The following is a 21,427-nucleotide window of genomic DNA, read 5'->3' on the forward strand; positions in this document are numbered from 1 at the left end:
ATACAAGCAAGTTTTTATTTAGACAATGCGGGTCACCATAGACGTCGGGGTCACCATTATGTGCAAACCCGCATCCCTAATTCAGCAAATAATTGAACTAATTGTATAATCATGATCTGAGGCTGGAATAAAAACCAGCATACAGACGGCCCTCCATCGCGAGACCACAGCTTTAAGGGATGTAAGGGATGTAAAGCAGAAGGTGTGTAAAGTGGCGTTCGCACGCCGGGCACAGGGTACGAGCGAAGGGCGCGGCCTGACCTGCGCAGTCCACGTTGAAGAGGCTGAGGGCGGCGGGGATGACGGACAGGTCGAGGCAGCGCACGGCCCTCAGGGCCACCTTCACCACGGTGGCCTGCAGGCTCTGGGGCAGGAGGGAGAGCAGGAAGACGGGCAGGTAGGCCACGTAGCGCAGCCGGCGCAGCACCGGGGTCATGACCCGCCCCTGCGGGGTCACCGCCATGCGCTCGATGGTGGGAAAGAGCAGCACGGACTTCAGCACCTGCAAAGGGGAGGGACACCACTGTTATAACACCTTTATTACACTTTTATTACACCTTTATTACAACTTTATTACGCATCTATTACACAAAAATATCACTAATTTGAAAATTGGTAGTAATAGAGCTTTTTTTAAAAAATGTTCTGAATTAATATGGACAAAGGCTCTGGAAACATAGCTAAGATACAAGATTGGGACTATATGAGAATAAAAATGTTTTTTTTTATTACCTAAACCTAATAATATAGTAATATAGTTGAAAACAACACGGTTTCAGCTACATAAACATTAAGAGTTTTACTACCAATTTTACTGTCAAGGTAACGTGAAAATAAAAACATTTCTTTAACTGACACTCAAAAAAATACTCAAAGACATTACAACAGGCGTTTAGCAAATGCCCTTCTCCGGAGTGAACTACACAGCTTACTTACATATAACTCATTCATGCAGTTGGATATACACCAAAGCAACTCAGGTTAAGTACTCTGGGGTCAGCAGTGGCCCCACCAGGGAATCGAAAACTACACCCTTAGAGTTACAGCCCCAGTTCCACAACCATCACTCTCTGTCACTCTCCTAATCAAAAACACGACGTTTCCACCGAGCAGCCAATGCTATTACGCTCTCAATAAAAAATAGATAACGCCTCTCTGCGCTGGCACTTCCAGGGCGATTCCGAGCTGGAGCGCGCACCACGGTCTGTTTCCATGTCTGAATCCAAGCGTACGATAGCGCACGCTTTCGCAAATGATTCACGAAATGGCGGTAACGCACGCGACCCCTGGTAACGCGTCCCACCTGGTCACTCATCGGAGACCAGCCCCAAGTGGGTTTCACTGTCGAGTTCCCAAAATGCTAAAGTGAGATGGTCCTGACGGCGGTCGTGGCTAAAGCTCAAATCCCCCCCCCAAAAAAAAAACCCCTGGCAACCAGCGCTCATGAACCGAAGAACCGCGCTAACAGGAGAGAGTCACCCGCCAGCGCCGTGGAAACGCTGACGGTGACCTCAACAAGTCGCCCTCTGAAGAGTTTTAGCGCAAGAGCGCACGGCCTTTCTCTCTCTCTCTCTGTCTCCAGCTCTGTGTCCCTCTCTCTCTCTCTCTCTGTCTCCATCTCTGTGTCCCTCTCTCTCTCTCTATCTCTCTCTAATCACCCTGCATGGAAAAGCACCCCCCGTCACTTACAATCAAGAGGGGTGGGGGATCCCCTGTTTTCTGGTCCCTTTTGTTACCAGGGAGATATATGAGCGGTTGTAGCGGGGAGAAAGGGGGGGGGGGGGGGAAAGTGCGCTTTCATCTCTGATACTGAAACGCTCTCCCCTACAGTCAGACTGAGGGGGAGTGCACCGTGCGCTACTCGCTTTATGGCTGTGATCCCTGTGAGGACAGCTTCCCTCCCCGGACCAGGGTTTAACTGAGCATGTGCACGCGAGCTGTACTGGATCTGCCGCTAACGCTGCGCGTCTGGGATACAGGCAGGGAGGCGCACCGAGTCCCCATCGCAGCTGTCCGCATTCCGCACCGCTGGTGCCACCAGGGGGCGCTGTGGCGGATGAGGGACACGATGCCGTGCGCTGGCAGGCAGGGGGAAACCACAGGCCCCTGGCCTCATAAATCTCCCCTGGCATTTCCAGGGGAAGAGCGAGAGTCCAAACCAGCCGCGGACTCCTCCGTTCCCCCCCCGCCCCCCCGCCCCTCCCCCCCCCCCGCTTTTCCGTCGTCTTGTTAGCGGATTTCTCTGGCTCGCTTCCCCGCCCTCCTGTTTGGAACCCGAAACGCTGGCGACACCGCCGCGCGCGCTGGCCAACGTGCGCTCGCTGCCAGAGAGAGCGAGAGAGAGAGAGAGAGAGAGAGAGAGAGAGAGGGGTCCAGACTGAGAGAGAGAGAGAGAGAGGGGTCCAGACTGAGAGAGAGAGAGAGAGAGCGGGGTCCAGACTGAGAGAGAGAGAGAGAGAGAGAGCGGGGGTCCAGGCTGAGAGAGAGAGAGAGAGAGAGAGAGAGAGAGAGGGGTCCAGACTGAGAGAGAGAGAGAGAGAGAGGGGTCCAGTCTGACAGAGAAAGAGAGAGAGGGGTCCAGACTGAGAGAGCGAGAGAGAGAGGGGTCCAGACTGAGAGAGAGAGAGAGAGAGGGGTCCAGACTGAGAGAGAGAGAGAGAGGGGTCCAGACTGAGAGAGAGAGAGAGAGGGGTCCAGACTGAGAGAGAGAGAGAGAGAGGGGTCCAGACTGAGAGAGAGAGAGAGAGAGAGGGGTCCAGACTGAGAGAGAGAGAGAGAGAGAGAGAGAGAGGGGTCCAGACTGAGAGAGAGAGAGGGGTCCAGGCTGAGAGAGAGAGAGAGAGAGGGGTCCAGGCTGAGAGAGAGAGAGAGAGAGAGAGAGAGGGGTCCAGACTGAGAGAGCGAGAGAGAGAGAGAGAGAGAGCGGGGTCCAGGCGAAGAGAGAGAGCAGGAGTCGAACCCTGCGCACGCTAACGGCGACCCCACCCTTAAGGTGCATGGGACGGGTCCCTGGAGCGCCCGGGTCCGAAACGTTTCCAAAACGGCACTGAAATGTCCCCGTTCCCGGAGGGACATCTTGGCCCTCCGCACCGGCCAGAGATCAGAGCGGGGTGGGGGGGGGTGGATGGGGGGGGGGGGGGTCAGCGCTGGTCCGCTGCTTTCTGGTTCACGCAGCTAGAGCGGACCCCTGACACTCAGCTTATGAGAGGAAGAGAGGAGAAAAAAGGGGGGAAAGAAAGAAAGAAAAAATAAACAAAGGAAAGCAAACCCTGCTTTTCAAAAAATACTTACCTTAATAGAGTGTGACATCTCCTGTAGAGTACGGGGGGGTGGGGGGGGGGGGGGAGCTAACGCAGTGTTACATAAAACTGTGTTGGTTCAGAAGGAAAAAAAGAAAGAAAGAAAGGAGTTCAGTGAGGAAGAAAAACAAATGGGAAGGAGAGTGAACGAGCACGAGAAAGGGAAAAAAGTATGAGTGTTGAGGAAAGGCGGAAAGGTTAAATTCCCAGAGTCCGTGTAACATGTTTACGCTCTGGCTGAGATTCACGGGCAGGTGCTAAAAGAGAGTCTGAAAGCTGCAGGTGTCCCCGGCTGCGTCCAGCGGGCCCTGAGCGTCTGGTCGCCATGACACCCGTGACACGCACGCCGCCTCCGCCACCACGTACGCCGCGCGGGAATTCCGCAGTCACGCGGACCACGAGAAACTGAGAGAGCAGGTGCGGCGGGGCCGGGGGCCGAGGGCCCCTGTAAGTTCTCAGACACGAAATCGACGGCCAAGGCCGTGTCAGACGTAACTTCTCCGCGGCCCTGTTCAGGAGCGGGGGGCCCTTCCTTCCTTCCTTCCTCCCTCCCTCCCTTCCTTCCTCCCTTCCTTCCTTCCGCGAATCCAGTTTTTTGCGATTCACCTGGGAGGGCGTCGATTTCACGTCGAGCGCCAGAAATTAATCACCGCGTTCCGGTCGCTGCGTCGGAGCTGGAACTCGACGCCGGCGTTTGGACGCAACCGTCGTCGACGAGAAAGAGTCCGAGCCTCTCCTCAAACGTGGAGTGCAGTGTCACTCTTAACTGAAGCCCCTCCCCCGGGGGGGAGGAGCCTCTGTCACCACGGAGACCGTGTCACATTGAACTGAGGGAAAGAGGTGGCCGTCCCTGTTGGCCAACGGTGCAGAGCGAGCTGTAAGGAGTCCTCACCCTCGGTCACAGACAGTTTGATCCTAAATAAATCACGCGCACAGCACAGACCCAGCTTCACAGACCGGTCGGTTGTCAGCCAGTGCTCTCGAGGGTCCGGAATGTTCCATCTGAGAGAGCGATGGCCCGTCTGCCAGAGGAGCTGCCATATTTAGTGACCGTCAGACTGAAGCAGAAGAAATCGTCTCTCAGAACGCCTCTTGATGTCTCTCTTTCGCTCAGATCGCTGAAGGAGAAGAGAGAGGTGATGAAGAGAAGAGAGGGAAAAGGGAAAAGAGAGAAAGAGAAAGAGAACGAGCAGAGCGCTAGCAGGTTTTCGGCAACAGGATGCACCTGTCGGGCGTCTGGACCGGGCTCCGCAGGCGAGGGCCACGGGGGTCAGCTCCACCCGGGGCCCGTCTCGCGCCGGGGCCCAAATATTTCTCAGCGAAGCGGAGCGGCGCTCCCGCCGCCTCTGTCCCGTCCGGCGCTCGCAGCCAAGGGCGGGGAGAGAGACCCGCGCCGCGCCTGAGACAGGGCCAACACAGGGCCGACACAGGGCGGTGTGTGTGTGTGTGTCTGTGCGTGTGAGACTGTGTGTGTGTGTGTGTGAGACAGACGGCAGCACGAACTCCTGAGCTCTGTCAGTGATGAGGACACAGCTGATCTTAGATGTCTAGAGCAGCAGCAGGTTTGATGAGAAACAGCTCCTCTCCTCTCTCCTCCTTTCCCCTCTCCTCTCCTCTCTCCCCCTCTCCTCCTCTCTCCTCTCCTCTCCTCTCCCCTCTCTCCCCCTCTCCTCCTCTCTCTTCTCCTCTCCTCTCCTCCGCCAGACGCAGGAATGCAGGGAGGAATGTGGCAGAAGCGGGGTGGGGGGGGTTGGGGGGGGGTCTGTAGAAGGCAGGGGCTGGGGATGCACGCCGGAGTTGGACACACGCTCACATTTCTCACTCCCCCACCCCCACCCCCCGCCACCTCTACAGGACGCACGACGCAGGTCTGGCTGGGGTCGGGGTCGGGAGAGGGGTGTGTGTGTGTGTGTGTGTGTGCGTGCGTGCGCGAGACAAAGACTGTGTGTGTGTGCATGTGTGTGTGTGTGTGCGTGTGTGTGTGTGTGTGTGTGCGTGCGTGCATGTGTGTGTCTGAGCATGAGTGCATGCGAGCGTGAGTGTGTTTAGTGTCCGGATGCCGTTGAGTGGGAGTGAGTGCGCGGGGCAGAGATGTCACAATAAAAGTCCAGGTTTCTGATGCCTAAAGGCCGGGGATAGAAATACGACAGCAGAGGAATTTTAATGCTCTGCAGGTGCAGCAGGCTGCAGTACTGCACCAGGCAGCCAGAGTGCACTCACCCTGGCCTCCGCAACACCGGGGCAACACCAGGGCAACAGAGCACTCAAACTGCCCCACACGCTCAGCAGGGCAGTAGAGTGTTCAAACTGCCCCACACACTCAGCAGGGCAGTAGAGTGTTCAAACTGCCCCTCACATTGAGCAGGGAAGTAGAGTGTTCAAACTGCCCCACACATTGAGCAGGGCAGTAGAGTGTTCAAACTGCCCCTCACATTGAGCAGGGCAGTAGAGTGTTCAAACTGCCCCTCACATTGAGCAGGGCAGTAGAGTGTTCAAACTGCCCCACACACTCAGCAGGGAAGTAGAGTGTTTAAACTGCCCCTCACATTGAGCAGGGCAGTAGAGTGTTCAAACTGCCCCACACATTGAGCAGGGCAGTAGAGTGTTCAAACTGCCCCACACATTGAGCAGGGCAGTAGAGTGTTCAAACTGCCCCACACACTCAGCAGGGCAGTAGAGTGTTCAAACTGCCCCTCACATTGAGCAGGGCAGTAGAGTGTTCAAACTGCCCCTCACATTGAGCAGGGCAGTAGAGTGTTCAAACTGCCCCTCACATTGAGCAGGGCAGTAGAGTGTTCAAACTGCCCCACACACTCAGCAGGGCAGTAGAGTGTTCAAACTGCCCCACACGCTCAGCAGGGCAGTAGAGTGTTCAAACTGCCCCACACACTCAGCAGGGCAGTAGAGTGTTCAAACTGCCCCTCACATTGAGCAGGGCAGTAGAGTGTTCAAACTGCCCCTCACATTGAGCAGGGCAGTAGAGTGTTCAAACTGCCCCTCATACTCAGCAGGGCAGTAGAGTGTTCAAACTGCCCCCACACACTCAGCAGGGCAGTAGAGTGTTCAAACTGCCCCACACACTCAGCAGGGCAGTAGAGTGTTCAAACTGCCCCACACACTCAGCAGGGCAGTAGAGTGTTCAAACTGCCCCACACACTCAGCAGGGCAGTAGAGTGTTCAAACTGCCCCTCACATTGAGCAGGGCAGTAGAGTGTTCAAACTGCCCCTCACATTGAGCAGGGCAGTAGAGTGTTCAAACTGCCCCTCACATTGAGCAGGGCAGTAGAGTGTTCAAACTGCCCCTCACATTGAGCAGGGCAGTAGAGTGTTCAAACTGCCCCACACACTCAGCAGGGCAGTAGAGTGTTCAAACTGCCCCACACGCTCAGCAGGGCAGTAGAGTGTTCAAACTGCCCACACACTCAGCAGGGCAGTAGAGTGTTCAAACTGCCCCTCACATTGAGCAGGGCAGTAGAGTGTTCAAACTGCCCCTCACATTGAGCAGGGCAGTAGAGTGTTCAAACTGCCCCTCATACTCAGCAGGGCAGTAGAGTGTTCAAACTGCCCCACACACTCAGCAGGGCAGTAGAGTGTTCAAACTGCCCCACACACTCAGCAGGGCAGTAGAGTGTTCAAACTGCCCCACACACTCAGCAGGGCAGTAGAGTGTTCAAAACTGCCCCACACACTCAGCAGGGCAGTAGAGTGTTCAAACTGCCCTCACATTGAGCAGGGCAGTAGAGTGTTCAAACTGCCCCTCACATTGAGCAGGGCAGTAGAGTGTTCAAACTGCCCCTCACATTGAGCAGGGCAGTAGAGTGTTCAAACTGCCCCTCACATTGAGCAGGGCAGTAGAGTGTTCAAACTGCCCCTCACATTGAGCAGGGCAGTAGTCACATGCTTTTCATCACACTTGAAGATCAAAGGGGTTAGTTGAAGTTTTGCAGCCACCTCTCTACTCCAGCTCCACCTGTTCCAGCTCTGAAGCATTTTGTCATTTCAGTCACCCCTGGTGCATCTCCACAGCGAGTCACGCTAAGTGAATCACGCACAGCGAATCACGTGCAGCGAGTCACGCTAAGCGAATCATGAACAGCGAATCATGAACAGCGAATCACGTACAGCGAATCTCGTGCAGCGAGTCACACACAGTGAGTCACACTCACTCAGGGTGAGATTCGTCTCTGGGACTCCTCTCAGTCAGTGACAGCAAAGGCTTGGAGCCTCCACACGCAACGCTGGCTAATTCTGCGGTTTACCGGAGTTTTCCTTTCAGGAGAACTGGAAGTTTCCTCCATCCAGGCCCCAATAAAAATATAAAAAAACTCAGCTGAGCCCAGTTTTTTTCCCCCCTTTCTTGTGCGAAATGTGGAAAGTTTTCCAGCTGTTCCGCCCGCCATGTGACACACTGGCCACCGTCAGAAGGACACGGGAAGCAGGGAATTATGGGTCCAACGTCTCGGGCGAACTGGGAGTAATCTGTCAACCACCCGACCTCAACCCACGGGGTTACTCAACATTTCCCCGTCTCCAGCGTTCGGAGGGGCGTGAAAAGGCGAGAGCAGCCAAGGGTTTGGGGGAGGGGGGGTTTCCCACACCCCCCCGCCCCCTCACCTCACCCCGTCCCCAAGCTCTTTAATGAGGTCCGGTGGGCCACCCCCCTTGTCCCCAGCACGGATCAGTCACAGGTATTACCCCCCACCCCACCCCCCACCCATAAAAGCGGCACACTAACTGGCTGCTAACATTGGGAGTGAGGCAGGCCTGGTCATAAACCGGGAGCGCCAGGGTCCAGCCCTACAGCCGAACCTCTCTCCGTTTCCACGGCTCTCTCCTGCACCCCATAAAACAGGCCACGTGTGAGCAGGGGGACCCCCACGCCCCCCCGACCCCCCCCCCCCCCCCCCCCCCCCCCCCACCCCCTCCCTCTCGCTTCGCACCCATGGAATTTCTGAGCTAGGAGGAGAAAACACTTGTGACATTAATAAAAATAGTAAAAAAAAACTAGGCATTAATATTGGCTGTTGACTGGGCCAAAAAAAAAAGAGACCAGGGCATGACACCACATACACACGAGGTGCAGGAACGCGCTGGAAATCAGAGCAAACCCTGAAAACAATGCATTTATTTCATGAAAAGTAACAACACTGGTTATGGTCCAGCATGGCAATCGAAGGCAAATATGAAATATAAACTGGAAGTGGGTGACAACAGAACTTTTTTTTTTACTGTTTGCTTTTTTTTGCTGCTTTTAAAACAGTTGGAGTGAGATGAATGCCTTTTTCTCCATAATCGCAACTGTATCGCTTTCACCTGGTCTTCTAAGTGATGTGGCATGGCGTCTGATTACTGTAAGGGTGAGCAGATGACCCTCGAGCCACTGTTATAAAGCACTGCTCCATTCTGGACCTGTATCGATCTCAGTTCATCAGCTAACGATGCTCGCTAACGGAGGAGAAACAGCGAAGGTTACAGCGGCCAAAGACCACAATCAACAGTAAAATAATCATTTTAAAAAATAATGGATTGCACTGGAGACCAGATTGCATCCCATCCCCACATCCACTTATAAAAAAAAACATTTAAAAAATTGAAATTAAGACTGGAATATTACCACTTGAACGGGAACGCAAAATGGCCTGAACATTTTTTGTTTTTGGAATGCTTTGAACACGGGACCCATTAAATCTATTTTTAAACCGTCGTTTTGTTTGCGGTGGGAGAACCTTCCAGCGCAGTTGCGCTTAGAAGCTCGTTTGAATGTGCCCAGCACGTGGGCCTTGCCTGCTTGTGCCCGTTTGACCTATGCACAAACAGACCTAATTACCCTTACGCAGTGCTGGCAAACTCCGACCAGTGCCACTGTCTACCAGCTGAGGTGCGAAGAACAGGAATCTGCATCTACAGGCTCATTCAGGCTCATTCAAAAAAAGAGAAAAAAGACTAAATGTATGGCCCTTCATTCTTTCAGCTGAAAGGTTCACTGGGAGTTTTAGAGGTTGCAGGTTTGATTCCTAGGGGGTACCACTGAGCAAGGTGCCTAACAAAGAACCAGAAATATCCAGCTGTCTGAACGGTCTGCATGAAATACACTAACTGTGTAAATAAATCTGTATTAGAGCTTCTGCAGAGTGCCTAAAATGTGATCTGAAATCCAGTGCAATGGGGGTTGGTTTCTGCCCAGCACAAGCTCTGAGAAAGAGGAAAGAGGTCTCGGACCTGTGAAAGACCGCGGCGCACGAGACCGTAACACCGCGAGCGCGCTAACCGCTAACCGTCGGCCGTGCGGCGGGCGGTCTCTGATGCGTTTAGATCGCGGCGCGTGTTTTACGCGGCCTGGTTTTTTCTGCAAACATAAAAAGACATAAAGACATTCCGGCTCAAGAGCTGGCCGGTTTCCTGCGACGCCGCAGCGCATTTCACGCTACGCGAAAAAAAACAAAACAAAACAAAAAAAACAAAACAAAAAAAAAACCTTCTCTGAAAAAAAAGCCACCTTGTGCAACTCAAGCCCTTCGGGGGGGGAGGGCGGGGTGGGGGGGGCGGTTGTTCGCCTTTCAGCGACAGGGAAAAGCCCATCGCCGCGTGCCCCCCCCCCCCCCAACCCCCCACCCCCCCAGAGACGATTTATTAGCACGCTAAAGTTTCCCCAAACTGCGCAACAAACACGCCGTCCTCACGCCACGGCAGGAAAACACATGAATAACCAGCAGCACACGACAAGCCTCAATTAGCACGCCCGGGCTCAGCGCCCCTAAACAACCAGAGAGGTCACACACTCCCGTCCCGCACCGGTTTATGGGCTGTGTAAGGTTAAAAGTCTGTTTAACAAGGAACCCGACTCTTTTCGGTGTGGAGCGTGGAGCATTGCCCCATTCATAACCGCCACTCTCTCTTTCTTTCTCTCTCTCTCTCTCTCTCTCTATCGCTCATTCTATCTCTCTTTCTCTCACTCACTCTCTGTTTCTCTCTAACTCTCTCTCTCTCTGTTTCTCTCTCTCTCTGTCACTCTCTCGTAATATAGTAAGATGTGGGGCTGGGACGGGACGGGGTGGGGTGGGGTGGGGAGAGGAGGGGAGGGGGGAGTGTGGTAGGAAGTGCAGAAGAGCCACAGTGAGCGCCTTCGACTTGGGATGGTGACAAAAAGGAAGTTGGACGTCCCGCCGGAGTATCAGCTTCCTCACCACCGCCACCGGATCCACAGCACCAGGAACTGGGAGTGATGCCCATTTTCTGGAACCCATTGCTGAGAAATGTATTATTTTCTAAATCCTGATTAAATTCATCCCAACAGGAACACAACTGGAGAGGGGTGGGTGCGGCAGATTCTTCCGAACCCTAACGAGTTCCAGAACGAGCCGGAACTTCAAACCCTCTGGACCCTCAAACACAAAAGTTTCCGAAAACAGGTCCTGGGCAGTCCGAGCCCCAGGGACCGCACAACCCTGAGCGAGTGCGTTTCATTGGTCGGGAGACCCCAGCCAATCAAGTCCAACCAAAACGGTGAGTCACAACATTACTCGTATGAAAACACACACAAATAAACATTGACTTCAATGACACTCCGGCAACACCGATAGCTTTGGAATCGATGCCCCGTCCTCTCTCGTCCAATCAAATCCAGATTTTCGGTACATTCTAGTACTCCAAACAGGTCACGGCTTCCTTCATCTCTTTCCCACGGTCATAAGAACCAGCAGCCATCCCACCCTTTAACTTTCTCAAGGCGAACACCTGAAACTGAGCAGGGCTGCACTTGCTTCCCTCTCTGTGCCAGGAGAGGAAAACTCCTGAGCAAACTAATGCGCAGCTGAATGAAGTGGCCAGTAGGTGGCGCTCTTCCCTCCAAGCCCACTAAAAACGCCCACGTCCCAGCGCTACGATGGGGACACTGTGCAGCAGGAGACTGAGGTCCTCGCTGAGATCTTTCAGCACTTTTCGGCTGTTTTCACATTTGTGATTTCTGAGTATTCACCCCCCACCCTCTAAGTTCACTGCCACTCTTAACCCCGATTCAAGCGCTTGTCTTCCTGCTGGATGTCTACCAAAATGCCAGTAATGTAACAGAGCATGCAGGTGTTAACCCCAAAAATCCCCCAAAGCCCAGCTCTGTTCACACCCGACCAATCCCTTGCACTCCCACCCACTTTGAATCCCCGGGTTGTCATCGCAACAGAGAACCAAATTCTCAGTTGACCTACCCGCTTGTGATAAATTATGTTTAAAAATGAACAATTAGTTACTTTACATGCACTCTAATCCAGAGTAGTTTACACGGCTTAATTTATTTATTTAATGCAACAATTTTTACGATACGTGTTCGCAGCTACATCATTGCAGCAGCAATTGAGGTTGTATGTAGCTTCGTGTCAATGCCCCCAAGCCCAGTTCCCATGATGCAACACCGGCACTATGTGGAAGATGAGGGGAAACCCTTCCTGACCCTGATGAACACACGCAGCCCCAGCCTCGCTCCGCATCCCTACTGGCCCCCGGCTCATCCCCCCTGCCCCCCCCCCCCCCCCCCACCCCCCACCCCCACCCCGGCCATCCCACAGACAAACATCGCTTAGCTCCCACTTCACCACCGCTGGCCCTGTTTGTCTGGATCGGAACCTCTCCACAAACTGCCCTGAACCCGGGTGCTGAGAGAGAAAATAAATGAGCCGCCCGGAAAAGAAGGGAGGGAGGGAGAGAGAGAGAGAGAGAGAGAAAGAGAGAGAGAGAGAGAGAGAGAGAGGAAGAGACACTATGAGATGAGAAAGGAGGAACGCCAATGAGAGAGAGGGAGAGGCAGACGGAAAAAGGAAGAGAGAGAGAGAGAGAGAAAGAATGAGATAGGTGGAAAAAAAATATACAGAGATTGCAAAAGAGAGAGAGAGAGGTTGTGGAAGCTTTCAAACACGGGCCATCTTTCTCTCAGCTGCTCACGGGGAGTTTTAAACTGCTGTTCCATCTCAGCAGGGCAAGCCAAAATCATATTCCAACCCCCCTCAATTATTATGAGGATTATTATTTTTCATGAACGTTTCTGGCTCCGCGTCGTAAGTCCGGCGCCGGCCCAAGACAGAGAATTATTTCGGGTTTTGATCTGCGAGGACAGAGGTGTTTCTCCTTTCGTCACAAACGAGCCTCCCGGCTAATTGGGATCACGCGACGCTAACGCTAACGCTAACGCTCCCCGCTCCGGGGCGCTCGGAGGGAGAGGCCAGATGTTTTCGGCGTCGACGAAAATTCAGAAAATGTGTAAATACGTTTCACGGCGATGTTTCTCTGGACTTTTGCTGCTGCCGCCACGTCTCGCGTCAGTGTCCCGACGCTGTGTGTGTGTGTGTGTGTGTGTGTGTGTGTGTGAGTGAGTGTGTGTGTGTGTGTGTGTGTGTGTGTGTGTGTGTGTGTGTGTGTGTGTGTGTGAGTGTGTGTGTGTGTGTGTGTGTGTGTGTGTGTGTGAGTGAGTGTGTGTGTGTGTGTGAGTGTGTGTGTGTGTGTGCGTGTGTGTGTGTGTTATGACTATAGTACTGGTATAACACACACACTCGTATGTGTACCGACTCTGAAAGACAGTTGGGTACAGAGCTGGGGAGCCCCAGAAAGCCCGAATGATTGCTCCCCTCAGTTCCCACATGCGATTTTGGGGGAGAGACGCGTCCCCCCCCCCCCCCCCGGGTATTTTAAGTGATTCCTGAGAGGTCGCGCCTGAGACCCGCTAACTGCCATACCGCCGACGTAGACCAGGCGGGTAGCCGTGGAGCACGGCACGGCGCAGTGGAGGAACCCTTCGCACGCCAACGTGCACGTGCACGCTCACGAGCACGGCCATACAGCGCACACACACTCACGTGCACGAGGCAATTGACACGCTAACACGTGCTAATTTACGCAGTCAGGCACTCGCACATGAACACGCAGCAGTGCACACGCATAGATTCAAGCTTGAAACACACACACACACGCACGCATGCACATGCACAAAAACACAAACGCACACACACATGCACGCACACATGCACATGCACAAAAACACAAACGCACACACTCATGCACGCACGCACGCATGCACATGCACAAAAACACAAATACACATGCACTCAAACACACACACACACACATACCTGCACGTATGTGTGCACGCACGCATGCACATTTACAAACACAAACACACACACACACACAAGCACACACACATACGTGCACGCAAGCACATTTACAAACACACACACACACACACACACAGGGTTTTCACTTTTCATCCTCTTCCATGAAACTGGCATGGCAACCATTGTTTTCACAGCCCCCCCCCACTCCAGCCTGCCCTCCCCAGGGTGGACAGGGGGGGGCTGCATTCCTGTGGCATACTTGCACTGACCCTCGAGCTATCAGCGCTCACAGGCTCCAATCCGGCCGTATCCCAGCACCCCCTGTTCCCGCGCCAGCCGCCAGTTCTCACGCCTGAGTGGCCTGGACAGACCCCACTACCGCCCCCCCCTCCCCACCCCCCACCCCCCCCCAGATCCCTCAGTCTGTGGGACTCCTGACCGCAGGGGGTCACGGATTTCAATCCCGTGGGGCATGGTTGCTGTACCGTCAGGCGACTGACTCCCCTTTCCTGTGCATCGCCACAGAAATTACTGGCGTGCGTACGGCCAATCCCAGTCTGTGAATAAAAACGCATCATCAAAAGGGGACGAACACTGAGTCTGAAGAGGGGTGAGCAGACAGCAGGCACGCACTTATTCGGGGAGGTGCCTGGTGCACAGTCAGACACGGAAGTCCCTTGTTGAGATCCCGATCGGGGCAACGCAACAGCCGAAATCCCGCCCCCTCGTGGGGCTGCTGGCCACAGCACACACCGGCACAAACTGTAGTCAGTACCAGGCTGATGGGCCCATCCAAATAACGCATCATCAAAAGGGGACACACTTCACACTGGCACAAACTGTAGTCAGTACCAGGCTGATGGGCCCATCCAAATAACGCATCATCAAAAGGGGACACACTTCACACTGGCACAAACTGTAGTCAGTACCAGGCTAATGGGCCCATCCAAATAACGCATCATCAAAAGGGGACACACTTCACACTGGCACAAACTGTAGTCAGTACCAGGCTGATGGGCCCATCCAAATAACGCATCATTAAAAGGGGACACACTTCTCCGATATTCCAGACTCAAATATGCTGGCTTAACCTGAGGTACAGCCTTGCCTCAAAGTACATGTTCGTACCTGGGGCACCACCAGACGGCACCACCGCAAAAGAAGCCTGTCTTAACATGCATTTTAGCAAGCATTTTAACTTTTCTTTTATTTTTGCATGACAAGTGAAATTTTCTTACCCCATTGGCATATCTTGGAATGAGTAAGACTGTCTCACCTCATCTTTTTGTCCTATGTAGCAAAAAAGTAACAGAAAAAAGATTGCATGCCTAAATATCAGAGTAAAAACTAAGATTGACTTACTTGGGGCCAGAGTAGCAAGGGCAAAGCTTTCTAAAAAATAATTTAAAAAACATTGAAATGGCGGGTCACTGGACGAGTACAGCTTGTACCCGACCCCGACAAAGAGGGACATCGTAGACCAAAGCCTCCGTCCCGCCCCTAAGCCCCTTCAGCTGCACGATTCTGGAACAGGCGCGTGGACGAGTTCTGTGTGACATCACGGCGTGACATCACAAAGCCACCGACACACGGCTGCTGGATTCGATCAGCGCTTGTCCTCAACGCCGTCCAGATGCATAAATGTTTAAATGCATACATGTTGTTTTACCTCACTGAAACAAGCTTAGTGAGTTCAGCAATATACTGCAAAAATGTTTTCGAAAAACAAAAAAACCAAAAGAACAACTGGCTTAACTTACTTCAGTCGAAGTTAAAGAAGAATGTGGACTGAATACCATCCATACTCTTTGCAGGACAGCAGGACCAGTTTAAATCACAGTTAGCGCACAGTTAGTGCACTGAAGCTTGATCCAACAGGGCACTTGGCACATTTCAGTGCCCAACTATGATTCAAGAGGAAAACAGTCCTTCCCACCCACTGAATAAAAAAACTCTGAAACTGATAGCGGTTCACGTTATTACAAAGCGCTGGCAATGTGGTCAAAAAACAAGACGTAAACCCGTCTGTGGGCTGATTATTATTATTATTATTATTACTATTACTATTATTATTATTATTATTATTATTATAATAGATTTCATTATTATTATTTCTACTGTTGTTTTTTTACGTTGCTGATATCATTGTTAGTATGACTGTGAAAACGAGGAGAGAAGCGATGACCTATGATGTTTCAGCAGGAGCACCCATCCTCCCTGAAACGAGAGATGAAGAATAAAAAAAAAAAACGAGAAAGAGCCGTTGGGGGAGCGAGCGGAAGGCCACCCTCTCCCGTTCAGCGCGTCGACCTTCAGCACGGCGTCGTGTTTTCTCAGCCCGCCGAAACCACCGCCGCGTCCGAAAAGGCGGTTTCCACGGCAACCACCAGCAAAAAAAATTACGAAAAAGCGGACGCAGTAAGAGCTGGAGCGGGGTAAATAAGTACCGGGGGCAGTTCAGGGCTTCGGTTCTCCTGAAATAACAAATGGCCAAGAGGGCGGCACTACACACACGCGCGGGAGGAACCGCAGGCCCGCGTCACTGTCGGTTAGGGTTCAGAATGACCCCCGGGTGTTGAGTGTGTGTGTGTGAGTGTGAACTTGCAAGAGGGTGTGTGTGTGTGTGTGTGTGCACTTACGAGAGGGTGTGTGTGTGTGTGCATGTGTGTATGTTCACAGTGAGGTGTGCATGTCTGTATGCATGTGCATGTTATCGTGTATGCATGTACAGTTTCTGTAGCTTTGTCTGTTACAGTGAGTTTGCATGTACACATCTATGTACAGGACATGCTACTGCGTCTCTGTGTGTGCACGTGTGCATCTACGCATGTACATGTCTGTACGCTTGCGTGTGTGTGTGCACGTATAAGTTTTCCCCAGGTGATCAGTGCCCTGAAGAGAGGTCTCCTAGCAACAGCGGCTGAGTCTCCTCACCTGTAGCTCCGGATCTCGTTTCATCATCTCTATTATGATGTAACAGCCGATGGAGTGACCAATCAGCACCAGCTTGGCGTCTCGGGGCACGTGCTCCCTCAGGAAGGCCAGCTTGTGTTCCACCTGCCCGTTCAGCCCAAACACGTCCTCGATCTGCATCCCGGGAGAACCTGCGAGAACAGAAAACCACAGAAGAAGAGTGCCACCCAATCAGTAGGGGAGAGGCGAGCATACATGTATATGCAAAAGACTGGGCACCCCTGGTCTAACTGCACGTTACAGTGAATCTCCAAGTGAAGAGAAGCTGACCGGGCCTGCACATGGTACAAAAACATCTTTCTGAAAATTTAATGCATGATGACTGCTATTTATTTGCACTAATTACAAATTCAAAATAAAATAAAAAAACGTGCAAAAGTTTGGGCGCCCTGTCAGTTAGTACTTAGTAACACTTCCTTTAGAAGATCTATAGCCCCTTCCAAAATTTTCCCATAGCCAGCTAAATCTATTCTTGCTTTTTGGAATTTTTTTCCCCATGTCCTTGCATGCACCATGCATATTTGAGACTTCCCCGCAGATTTTCAATAATATTCAAGTCAGGGGACTATGACAGCGATTCCAAAAACCTTCTTATTTCTTTCCTGTCAGTGCTTCATGGTTGATTTTGCGGTATACTTGGGATCGTTGGCTTTCCGAAAGATTCATTTGCAGCCAACTTTGAGCTTCCTTGGAGAGGAGGGGAACACACCGGGTTTCCGACAAAATGTCTTGGTACTTGCTGGACTTTCATTGACCTTAATAAGAGGCCCCAGGACCCATACAAGCAAAACAAACCTTGTTAACTGCAAAATTTCACCGTAGGTATGACGTCCTTTTCAACATGAGAGTGTCCGTTTGCTAACGCCAAACCCACCGCTGAAGTTTGGTCTCATCTGACCGTAAACACCCGGTTCCAATCGAATTTCCAGGGCTGAACGTTGATTGGATCCAGGTGGTACGGTCATCCGAGATCAAAACTGAGCTTTTTGGCCTGGCAACACCAGTGGTGGGTTTGGCATTGGAAGAACGATGCTTACATGGAAAAGGGTGTCATGCCTACAGTGAAATATGACGATGGATTGTTGTTTTGCATCTATGGGTGCTGAGGCTGGTCCTTGTTAAGGTCAACGGTATTATGAACTCCAGCAAGAACCAACAAATTTAGCCCAAATACGTGGTATTCCCTCAGCAAGCTCAAACTTGGCCGCAAATTGATATTTCAGTAAGCTAATGATCCCAAAGCATACCTCAAAATCAAGCATGAAGTACTAACAGGAAAGGAAGCTGAAAGTTTTAGAATGGCCATCAGAGTCCCCAGACTTGAATATTATTTAAAATCTGCGGGGAAAATCTTAAACGCACACAGTGCATGCAAGGACACCTAATATTCCTGAGCTACAAGAGTTCTGAAGGAAAGAGGGGGAAACACATCCATGAGCAAGAGTAGTGAGAAATATTCGGAAGTTAAAAATGAGTAAAGAGGAGTTACTAAGGAAGTACTCACTGCCAGGGTGCTATGTTCACTTCAGTTTATTATTTTTTGTACTGCATATTTTTTGTATTACTTTATTTATTGCCACCCTTTATTGTACAACTGAACAATATATATTATTAAATGATATTTATTAAATACTATTTATTATTTATGACAATTATATTTTTGTGTGATAATGAGATAAACACATATAACAAAACACATTATTATTAATAATAATAATAATAATAATAATAATAATAACAATAATAATAATAATAATTTCTGTTGACTTAGAGATTCATTTAAACATATGCTTTGACATGGGTGCCAAAACATTTGGAGCACAGATTCATAGCTGTACTACCGTTAGCTGAGGGGTGAACTATACCACAAGATCTTCTGCCAAAACATCAGCAGTAGTGTCACCAAGACGTCAAGGTTAAATGCCAGATCTATGGTGTACAGCGACATAGTCCAACAAAAAGAACCTGAATAAATGACAACTTGCTCTGAGTTTGATGATTCCTATTTTTAAAACGCCAGCATTTGGAAAACACTCATCAATTCACTTCTCCCGCAAATGTTTAATGTATTTCAAACTTGAAAATCATTTACCAAACATTACAACACTTCAGGTCGTCCAGCATCAAGGCAGAAACTACTGTCGTCGAGACACTTCTAGAATTTATGCCGCGTTAAATAAAATAATAATAAAAAAATGACACTAAATTGGCATGACATTTTGTTATGTAGTAACTGACTAATAAAAGCTATTACCATGGTTACCGCATACACATGACAGAGCCTGAGCAAGCTCACTGCAAATGAAGCGCAGAAGCTAATTAGGATTCTGAACGCCCTCTCTTGTCCAGCTATAAAGCGGGTCATAAACCTGTGTCCTCGGGAACAGTTTGCTTACCCCCCCCCCCCCAGGCATTTCTACAGCATCGCATCACCTCCACCTTCAACCCGCCCCGCCCTTCTGCCGGCCATGTGACGCAGCGGGCGAAACGGAGCGGCTCGGACCTTCCGTCTCCCGGGTTACGGCGGAGAGCGTGGCCATCTGTGCAAACACGTTCGGTTCTGTTCGCCGGCCCGAGATTTCCACTTGCGTGACGGGGGGTGGGGGCACGTGCGTTCGGCAAACAAAACATTTACGGCAGCCCGGTAAAAGCCTTGAATGGGTCGATTTGTGCTCATCTCCTAAAATATCCCAGCATGCCCAGTAATGCAGATGTCAGCGTAAATACGATGAATAAAACAAACATAGGTCATCATCGCTGTCATGAATTAATCTGAGCCCGCTAAGCATGCGTTCGAGAAAACAGCAACAAGTCCTTCCTGCTCAACACCTGTCTCTCTACCTCGGAGAAAAGGCTGCAGTTCAGGCCACTGAGGATGCTGTGGAGATGGAGACAGAAGCACAGCTTCGACTGCGCAGTCCTGACTGAGCAATCAACCCAAACACCAAAGTCGGTGACCAAACAAGCTGGAAGGTCCAGGCTTCAGAAAGTCCTGTGATGTGTTTCCTCCACCTCCTGGCTGAAGAATTGTGCCAAGCAGCAAATCCAGGTGACTGGAACAAAATAACGGGGAGGGTTTTTACTTTCTGAACCTGGATGTTTCACCTCTGCTGGTGAGTCCAAAGTCTGGGGTGGTATTTTCCCAGTGACCCCAAAAATTCCGAGGTGGAATTTTCTGGAAACATGGGATTCAACGCCATTTACATTTAAGCATTTAGCATATGTTCTTATCTAGAGTTACTTACGAGGCTTAGATTCACTACATATAATCCATTTATGAAGCTGGATATTTACCAGAGCGATTCAAGTCAAGAGCCGTGCTCAAGGACACAACCGCAACTCTCCACCTGGGAATCGAACCCACAACCCACCGAGTTTTAAAGCCCGGTTCCGTAATAATCATCATGTTACTCACGCGGCCCGCAGTTAGCGGTAAAAAGGACACCGGGGGACCTGACGCCGCGTTCGCAGGAGGAACGGGATGCCGTAGTTACCCAGAGACCGGTACGGTCAGCCCTGGCACCTAGCACGCCCCCGCAAAACCAGCAGAGAGACATTAAACAGGGAGACACCAGGCTCACACGATGTGGTTCACCAAAAAAAAAAAAAAACGGGGACCCAATGCGGCAGTTAACCAGATAAAAAAAGGGGGGGGCGGGTCTGGCCTGGCGGTTAACCAGAGACGCCCTGAAGTAATAGCCTATAGACAATGGCGGTCATGACCTGGTAGAATGTACCGGAGAATAAGGGGCCTCTGGAATGATCGGTTAACCAGAGAATGGGATGTGGCAGCCGCCGAAGACACGAGGTCATCCGTGGAAGTTGCCGGAGACAAAGGGCCCTGACGTGGCGGTTAATGGCGGGGTTGGGGGGGTTGTGGGGGTGGGGGGATGGGGGGCAGGGCTTGGCGTTCTCCAGCCGGTAATGCACTGTTCGCGAAAGCCCAGCGAAAGAAGAGAACCATGCCCGGTGAGTATTTGAGTAAATCTGTCATCGCACTGTTTTTATGGGTAACCCCACTGCCAGCTGCCTCCTCTGGTTCTCCGGTCCGGTATGCAATAGGAGCTCATTCATCAGCGTGAAGCAGGGTCCTGACATAAGCCAGGCCCTCCCGCGCTGACCGCTGCAGGTCCGGCCCGACACCGGCCCCGCCCAGGCCGCCCTCCTGGACCCAGACCCGAATCCTCCTCCCCTCCTCTCGGCTCACAGCTCTCAGTATCTAACCCTTTGAAGGGTAATGTTTTTTAAAATGTTTTTTTTTTTTTTCCTTTTCCCCAAAATTCTAAGGAAGTGTTCTAGAACCCCATTGCTTTCAGTTACTAGCAGGGACTGTTACATCAGCATTAGAATGCCCAGTAAAGAACATTCCAATCTAGAGCTCCATTGCTTTCGGCTACCAGTAGTGATTGTGACATCAGCATTAGAATGTTCAGTTAAGAACATTTTAATCGAGAGCTCCATTGCTTTTGCTTACCAGTAGGGATTGTGACATCAGCATTAGAATGTTCAGTTAAGAACATTCTGATCGCACATTTGTGACCTCACCCCCTCAAAAGTTTTAAGCGGAGCCGAATCCAGACCCCGGCCCTCGTCCAGACGTCCGTCACTCACTCAAAGCGTCTCCTGGGCAACACTCAATCTCCCTGAGTAGCAGTTTAAGGGTTGCTGGCCCCAAGCCCCTCCTGACCAGACGCGCAGATCCAGGCATTCAGCAGACACTCTTATCCAGAGCAGCTAACAGGCTAAGCGCCTGTAATGGGGAGATAATGTGCACAGCAGGATCCCTGGTGTGAAATCAACTCTGAGTGTTTATATGAATCCAGCAGAGAAAATATGCATTCTGTTAAGAGTCCGTTTTACACTGAACATTTGGCTGTGTGGGTTTGATCAAGTATCGAAACAGCAAATTGTAAGAGATCCTGTAATTTGGCGCGGCAGAGCAACTTCTTCTACAAAAACATTTTTTCGTTAATTAAACACTTGGATGGAGCTTCAAACGGAAAGTGAGCGCTCCCTATTTTCAACGCTGGGAGTTTTGCGTCTTTGCTCTAAACTCAC

General features: G+C 51.3%; 1 protein-coding gene across 1 annotated transcript in view; it reads right to left on the minus strand.

The window, feature by feature from the left end:
• ldah (lipid droplet associated hydrolase) overlaps positions 1-16,499 on the minus strand; it is a 39,610-nt gene extending 23,111 nt beyond the window's left edge. Inside the window, exons 1-2 of the mRNA XM_035410611.1 lie at positions 16,331-16,499; positions 262-502 (exon numbers count right to left, since the gene is read on the minus strand). Coding sequence (XP_035266502.1) covers positions 262-502; positions 16,331-16,489 — 400 coding nt within the window. The 5' untranslated portion in view covers positions 16,490-16,499. The remainder of the gene's footprint in view (positions 1-261; positions 503-16,330) is intronic.
• Positions 16,500-21,427: the final 4,928 nt, after the last annotated feature.

The sequence above is a fragment of the Anguilla anguilla genome, chromosome 1 (assembly GCF_013347855.1).
Source record: "Anguilla anguilla isolate fAngAng1 chromosome 1, fAngAng1.pri, whole genome shotgun sequence".
Lineage (NCBI taxonomy): Eukaryota > Metazoa > Chordata > Actinopteri > Anguilliformes > Anguillidae > Anguilla > Anguilla anguilla.